Genomic DNA, 8,104 nt, shown 5'->3' with positions numbered 1-8,104 from the left:
AAATGACCGTATCAGGCACTGATAACAACGAGCCAACAACATTATTCGATTACTTGGCAAGAGGGACAACGGAAGTTCCAATGCTAGCTGATATTGAAGAGACAACACTGAATTCAACTTCAGAAAAGACTTTGCAAGACAACAAAGACGCTCAAGTCTCAGATGAAACTGACATCCGGCTGCCGGATACCATGAAGCCTTTGCATTACACGATAAAGATTCAGCCTTTCGTCAATGGCAACTTGACTATACACGGTTTCATGGAAGTTGATATCGAAGTCTTGAAGAACACATCTGAAATTACTCTCCACGCAGCTGATATACAGTGCATCTACCACACAGCTAAGGTATGAATATATAATATCAAATTTCTCTTTTACAGTAATTCTATACCCATTTCTAATTAGACATTTCCAAATTTGTCTTTTAGAGTACTCAGCCATCAGCTGACCATCACTGATAGGTACAGAATAAAAGTTTTCTGTAGTATTATAAAAATTTTTGCTGTTTTAGAAGAATAACAAATGTAACAGTGCTTGAGGAATTTACGGTTCCCTCTGATCATCTGTATTTATATCCAGCATTGATGATTTGTTTCTTCCCTCTGTTAAAGTGATACCATTATCATGGATTAAATTTCGGCTCTAAGCAGATTGCAACTCGCATGCAAGATGATTTTGAGTTACAAGCTAACAGCAGTACCGACCGTACCAAGGCAGACAAACCCTATTCTCCCCAATCGGAAATTAGTGCCAGTTTGGTGGCTCTCTCTCATGCCAGTATAGATAATATTGCAAGTCACCGTTTCATATTTCAGATAAGAATGTTCATTTAAATGGAAATTAAATGCTACGAATATATATGATACCTACTTTTGAGCAGAAGAAGAATCGTAATCTGTTGTGGTGTGGTAGATAAAACTGTGTGCTTGTAACTCAAAAACATCTTGGATTAAAGTTAAAATCTGCTTTAGGGTTGAAACTTAGTCTCATTTAACTGCCAGTTACATTAATATTCATATATGTCACAGAAAAAAATTATTTTACAATGTCATGCTATCCGAACATGTTGAATTTGTGGGTCAACGGATCTAATCGGTCATTTTTATCTCTTTGGTCATTTTTCTCTCCTTCTTCATTTGACCTGGCTCATCTTCCTATGTAGTGGAAGGTCCAGAATTCTAGAAAGCCTTCATAAACTTCAATCACAGAGTTCAGTAATACTCATATTACTTCACGTGTCTCTCTCCTTAGAATCTCTCAACCATCATGAGAAGCTTCTCTTTTTTACGCCTCCTTTTTTTTCCATGTAAGGATTGAATTAGATCTGAGACAGTTTCTCTTTCGATAAAATAATTTAGGAAAAAATTCAGAACTCTTACAACTTAAGTGGTACATTGAATAAGTCTAATCCTTCGGGCCAGCCCTAGGAGAGCTGTTAATCAGCTCAGTGGTCTGGTAAAACTAAGGTATGCTTAACTTTGTAATGATTTCGTTCTTTAAAGCTTCTCTCTTTTCTGAAAAGATATCATATCTTGGCGATCTCCCGTTCTCCAGTCATCATCAATTTAATGTATGCCATCAATATTGTTGATGGTATTGTAATTATGATACTTTATGCAGTTATCACCACTGGATGATGATGTTTCTCCAGCAATTGTCATATTTACTGTGGACCCAGAACGTCAGTACCTGACGGCTTTGTTAAATGGTCCATTAACCACAGGGAAAAGATACAGGTACTCGATGTACTATATTGCCAAATTGACCAAGGAACCTAAAGGCTTCTTCGCACCTACATATCAAGAAAACGGAAGGGATAAGTAAGTAACAGAGACGAGATGTTTGTCAGAAAATCATCTTATGGACGTAGATAAAAACACTGAAAGATCTGTATCTAATATCTAATACTTCTGATGGTCAATTATTTATCTACGGCATATAGAAAATGGAAATGAATAAACAGACGAACACTTTTCCCGCAGACGTGCAGCAGCAACGATTTTTCAGCCAACTTATGCTAGACGAGCATTCCCTTGTTTCGATGAGCCAGCATTGAAGGCCACTTTCGATATAGTCTTGTTCAGAGAACGTAATATGACAGCAATTTCAAACATGCCATTACGTAACACAACTGCGTTGTAAGTACACTTGCTGCTTCTTGCAAGATTCTCTGCACTGAGAACTATACGTCAATATGCATATATAGAAGGATCAAATTGCCAATAATATGAAGAAACAAAAAAAGACAAAAAGATCTTGAGATGAGAATATGGCTGCAAAAGATAGTTAAATTTGAGCTCTTCTCTTTTCAAGTTTTGTTTTATATTTCAGTGAACACCAAGAAGAGTGGCTAATAGATGAGTTTGAAACCACACCTCCTATGTCAACATATCTTGTGATTTTTGTGATTGCAGAACTAGAACATGTCGCTAGCACTAATAATGAAGGCATTCCAATTCGAGGTAAACGCTTATTTCACTGAGTATCAACAAAAGGTAAATATAGCTATGTAGAGACTGTTTGATGAGGCAGTATACTGCTATCTTTTTAATGTAGCGTCTATTATTTTCAACCTTACAGTTAAGCTATGAGCAAACTTCTAAATAGGTTAGGGACTATATGTCCAACTGTCACAAGGTGCGAGGATTTTATTGGCGGAATCAACTATAGCCCATTTTGATCATCCAGTTTCCAAATTATGGGTAGACTCAGTTTCATGTCTTGAAATATTAGTTTGATTTGCTCCAACAAAGCTGGATGATTCTTGGAATAACCCTTACATCTGACAATATTTACTGTAGGTTTTAAAAGGTGCCTCGTCTGTATTTTGTTATTTTCCTAATTTCATACATTTAACTGGAGTTGTCAAAGCAAGAACCATAGTTTTTTTTATATAAACACACCAGACTTTATTTTTTTTCATAACTGCACTTTAAAACAAAGACAACAGATTTTAAAAGCTATGGCTCCTAATAAGAATATGATGATTTTAAAGTATTCAGATTACTTATGTAGCATTAGTTTAAAGAGTAAATCATTAATTTTTTAAATTTGATATGACCGCTTGTCTCCTCGCAAATTAACTCTGAAAAATGAAGAGCCGATTTGCAATTTATTACCCCCCAAAAGATTAAGGTATAGTGATCTTTTAAGCATTAAAAAAACTCACACTCTTACAGCAATAAGAAGCTGAAAGAGTGGGTATTTCCTACATGTTGTTAAGTGATGAGTGCTTGTGTTTTTCCAAACAGTAGATAGTAAGGGTACATAATTATACATTTGAATTTATTTTCAGTGTGGGCGAGAGGTAGCGTCCTCAATCAGACCGAGTTTGCATTGCAGCTAACAGAGAAGTCTTATGCATTTTTCGAAGAACAATTTAATACTTCCTATCCACTACCAAAGCTCGATGTAATTGCCCTCCCATGTGGTGTACCAATGGCTTTTGAGGGCTGGGGAGCCATTTTGGTTTATGAGTAAGTAGCACTTGTTCATGATTCATTTCCTGTTCAGAAAAGTCTTTCTTTTATAATTCTCAAAAATTTTGAGACAGGTTACTCTTGCAATATCTCCAGTAATCAGCATCATTTAGTGGTAGTTTATCTTAATGACATTTTTTAAAAAGAAGAGTCAGTGGAACTCTCCACTACTCATGGAAATCCAGTAAGGGCAAGGTTTTTAAAAGTGAGACTAAATGGATGCAAAGCATGAGAATTAATATTTCTTCGTGAGTATCCTTTTGCATGTTTTTTTTTTGGTATAACAACTATTTGTTACTTACTGCACAATGTTGTACACTTTGAGCATAACAATATTGCCTCATTAACTTGTCTGATCTTGAATTTTTTAGTGAGGCGGCGGTACTTATGTCAAATTCTTCGACGTTTTCCCACGAAAATAATGTGGGAATAATTTTGGCACATGAAATAGCACATCAGTGGTTTGGTAACTTGGTAACTCCCCAGTGGTGGACAGATCTTTGGCTGAATGAAGGCTTTGCCTCTTACATGGAAAATGTTGCTATGGCATACGTAAGTAGCTAAGATGAGATGTAGGAATTATTTAATTGTAAGACTGAGATGGCCTAGGTCAAGTTCTGAAAATAAAAATATAACTTTTGAGGTCCAGAAATTATGCTTTCAATATTGAATTCACGAATTTCAGGGTCTGTGTCATCTAGGTAGACTGTATAAAAATGTCTAAAAAATTCTGGAGTTATGATATTTGTAATCAGCGTAAAAACCTGTAAATGCAGGAAAACACTCCACTGCCATTAATGTGCACCTCGAAGTGAAAAATCTTAATCTATTAAACAATCTCTCCAATAGCTGTATATTTTTCCATTAATTTCATAGTGACGTGATGAGAATTACCCTCTGGTAGAATTACATGGCATGGTTTCATATCCTCAGATTAAACCAGAATGGAACGTGAAAGCTCAACAAGTGTTGAAGGATCTGCATGAAGTTATGCGCATGGACAGCTACCTCTCCTCGCACCCTGTGAGTGTTCGAGTCGACCATCCAGATGAAATATCAAAGATCTTTGACAGAATATCTTATGAAAAAGGTAAGTCATTTTTTTGTTTAACGTACACTTAATTTTGTAAGTTGGCTCATAGATAGGGAACGCATCTTTTGGCTCATGTACGTGTTAGTGATTTGGAAAGGTCATTCTAGGCTTTTTATGATAAGTATAAATGCGTCGATTCTATTGCTGGATCATAGATATTGAAGTGGATAAATAATCCTAAAGAAATATGTCATACTTCTTGAACACCACTGAAAACTGTCCTTAAAACATCTGCTAGAAACCACACAAATGATTAAAGGTAATAATGGAGCTAATAGTAATATCAAGCTATTTGAAAAGACCCCATCTCCCATTTGAACATTTTTACAGCTAATACAGTAGCCATAACAATTTTTGTTCTGGCATGAATGCTATATTCTATTACAGGTTCTTCGATTATAAGAATGATGAACTATTTCTTAAGTGAAGAGACCTTCAAGAAGGGTATATCCAGCTATCTCAGTGACCAGTGAGTGAAATATTTTTCTTTCCTACAAAGGGCAAAAGAGTAGGTATAGAGTAAAAAAAAATCAGGAATCTTTACCAAGAGAGGCTATACCGTTAGGCAAAATCAAACATTTAGTCCTTTATATAACTTGGATTCTTGGTCTTTATTGTTCAAGTGTAGACTTTTTAAAATTTCATAGTATTTTTCCAAACATTTGTTTTGTATTTTTGCTATGCATGAAAGACATGGCTCAATTATAAACTGATGCTATTTTGCCTTTCATGTGTAAAGTAAATTTGGTGCTGCTGACCAGGATGACCTCTGGGAGTCTTTAACGAGGGCTGGTCACGAGGATGGAACCTTGCCCAGGAATTTAACTCTAAAAGCTATCATGGACTCTTGGACATTGCAGATGGGTTATCCTGTAATCAGCATCATTAGGAATGTGAAAGGCACCCTGGCTACAGTGTCTCAGGTCAGGAGAAATTAGTCCAGCTTTGCAAGTAAACCTTGAGTATTACATGTGATGTAAAAAAAAAAACAACCAGAAAACGTATTTGGCTATCAAGTTACCCTTACTGCTCTGATGTTATTTCTAAGCAAATATTTTTTAGTTCACTCAAAGTGTTAAAGATTTTGTTATTTGTAGTAGAGTGCTGTGAGGAAAATGGAAGAGCTCTTAAAATACTAATTTCTTGTAATATTGTAACATAATCATGAACATTATCAATTTTATCATCATTATCATTATTGTATAACTATCCATGACATCATCATAAATTTATTTAGCACCGAACATCTGAATGAATTGATGTTATAGTTCATTAGAGATGTCTAAAAAGTACAATCTTAAATTTGCATATATCAATGATTATAAGTAGTATACAGCCTAAATAACATGAAATTTGACTCTCGTCTCAACCAGGAAAGGTTTTTACTGACAATAAACGAAACACGTGATGAGCATGATTACAAATGGTGGGTACCGCTGACATTCACCACCCAAGCCAAACCCAACTTTGCTAGCACGCATTCGCTGATTTGGCTGAAGAACTCGAGTTCTCATACTGTTGTGAGAGACCTCCCAGATAGGGACAACTGGGTGATCTTTAATCTCAAGCAAACTGGGTTCTACAGAGTCCTTTACGATGAAAACAATTGGGATTTGCTTATCCTACAATTACAGAACGACCATGAAGTTATTGACGTCATTAATCGAGCACAAATAATAGATGATATGCTTAATCTGGCCCTTTCCGGTAAGTGATGAGATTAGATTCACACTCCCCACTCCTATAATCTACTGAAATTTCATAAGTGTGCAATCAAAGCAGATAAAGAAAATCCCAAATGTTCACAGACTCACTGTCTTGGATGCAATGAACGATTATGAAGATTCCAAGTATCTGTCACAAATATATCCATTAATAACATCTCATCCTCTCATTTTTCAGGGAAAGTGTCTTATGCCAAGGTTTTAAGTATGACTCTTTATTTATCAAAGGAAAGAGAAATATCAGTATGGAACACCGCTTTTGAAAATATCAATTACATGAATGCTATGTTGGCGGACACGGAGATCCATGAAGAATTTAAGGTACATGGTTATCAAATAAATACTTGTTTCAGTTGCAAAATTCGTAAGGAAGGTGAATCTATCCCATTTCCCTGGTCATGGCTAGACTTAAGGAGCATTTTACATTTTTCTTCTGTAAAAAATTCACACTTCTCAGCGTATACTTCTCAGCGTATTCTACTTGTGCAAAATTCTCTCCTTTGCGACAGACAGTTTACTGCGTTAACCAGGCCCTTTTCCGTGTATGTCTGTACAGTTTTTGAAGCAAAGGGTCTGTACACAACTCCATTTGATAGAGCTAATGCCATTCTTCAACGAACGTTAAAATGGGAAAATTTGCTTTGCCATGTAGTTACATAAAATTTTTACTTTTCTCTTGAAACAATTCACTTGTGCTCTGAAGACTTACCCTTTTTACTTAGAGGTATGAAGCAATTATAAAGTATGTTTAGTAGGTGGACTGTTGGGAGCGATCAGCATAACATTTTTTAAATCACATTAGCTACCTTTTGAGCCTTATTCACCTACCTTACACCTGGTGGTTCATAACTGATGTAATCATGCCTTGGGCCTCTTATTCACTTCACCATTTTATTGTCACTTAAGGGAGGCCATAATGCAAAGGTTTGTGCTAGCTTAAGTCCATTATTATTCTAAACCAACCAGCCAACCAACCTTGGGTTGTGCCATGTATCACAACTTTGCTGTGTCATTTCATCGTTATATTATTTTTTTTTACATATGACCATTCAATTTTGTAGAAGTTGCCATGGGAGTACTAAGGTAGTTTTGTTACATATAATTCTTTCAAGTATTTCGCATACGTAATGAATATAATAAATTTCCAAGATTCTTTTGGTTTTAATGTAAAAACAAATAAAAATTATATCAGAATGAAAATAAATTCTTTTCTTGTACATCTACACGTAAAACAGCACAAGCAGAAACTGATATTCATTGTTTTTCAGAGTCACATCTTGTCACTACTACAACCTCTGTTTGCAACACTAGGATTCCATAGTCCGCCTTCAAAAGATTTCTGGCACAAACTATCAAATACCGACCTTACCCAGTGGGTGTGTGAGTTGGGCCACATCTACTGTGTGCAGAAGGCCAAAGAACTCTACCGAAAATGGATGCTCGACCCTCATCAGAATCGGTTGGTTCCTTTTTAAAAATTATTTTCTCCATTTTGTATGATGAAGTCAAAGAGTAAATTCAACCACTAAGAAAACTGTGCTCTTTAGTGATGAAGATGTAAATACGAATAAAAAAGCTCTTGTGTCTTTTATCTTTGAACTAAACTTTATTGTCTTGTTTGTTTAGGTTACATCAAATCTTATTGTTTGCATCAAAGACTGGTGGGGCTTTATGGGTACAAAATAACTTTAACCAGATATTACAATAAAATATGAATTCATTATCTAGATATCTTTGCTTGTTGCTAAAAGGAGTTCTAAACCAATTTTTAAAAGGTCTTGTTTCCTAGATAAGTAACACTCTTAT

At 35.5% G+C, this 8,104-nt stretch overlaps 2 protein-coding genes across 2 annotated transcripts in view; one reads left to right on the top strand and one right to left on the bottom strand.

Moving 5' to 3' along the window:
* The window catches only part of LOC136842555 (ribosome assembly protein METTL17, mitochondrial), a 192,322-nt gene that overhangs the window by 103,886 nt on the left and 80,332 nt on the right, over positions 1 to 8,104 (bottom strand). The window lies entirely within an intron of this gene.
* Positions 1 to 8,104, top strand: part of LOC136843051 (aminopeptidase N-like) — a 32,630-nt gene that overhangs the window by 21,568 nt on the left and 2,958 nt on the right. The window contains exons 6-17 of the mRNA XM_067111039.1: positions 1 to 347; positions 1,623 to 1,822; positions 1,985 to 2,140; positions 2,334 to 2,464; positions 3,298 to 3,478; positions 3,853 to 4,033; positions 4,415 to 4,571; positions 4,962 to 5,043; positions 5,314 to 5,497; positions 5,948 to 6,281; positions 6,477 to 6,619; positions 7,567 to 7,757. The exon at positions 1 to 347 is cut by the window's left edge and continues 172 nt beyond it. Coding sequence (XP_066967140.1) covers positions 1 to 347; positions 1,623 to 1,822; positions 1,985 to 2,140; positions 2,334 to 2,464; positions 3,298 to 3,478; positions 3,853 to 4,033; positions 4,415 to 4,571; positions 4,962 to 5,043; positions 5,314 to 5,497; positions 5,948 to 6,281; positions 6,477 to 6,619; positions 7,567 to 7,757 — 2,287 coding nt within the window. The remainder of the gene's footprint in view (positions 348 to 1,622; positions 1,823 to 1,984; positions 2,141 to 2,333; positions 2,465 to 3,297; positions 3,479 to 3,852; positions 4,034 to 4,414; positions 4,572 to 4,961; positions 5,044 to 5,313; positions 5,498 to 5,947; positions 6,282 to 6,476; positions 6,620 to 7,566; positions 7,758 to 8,104) is intronic.

The sequence above is a fragment of the Macrobrachium rosenbergii genome, chromosome 10 (genome assembly GCF_040412425.1).
Source record: "Macrobrachium rosenbergii isolate ZJJX-2024 chromosome 10, ASM4041242v1, whole genome shotgun sequence".
Classification (NCBI taxonomy): Eukaryota; Metazoa; Arthropoda; class Malacostraca; order Decapoda; family Palaemonidae; genus Macrobrachium; species Macrobrachium rosenbergii.
Note: the sequence above shows the minus strand (reverse complement) of the source record. Positions and strands in the feature narration are given on the sequence as shown.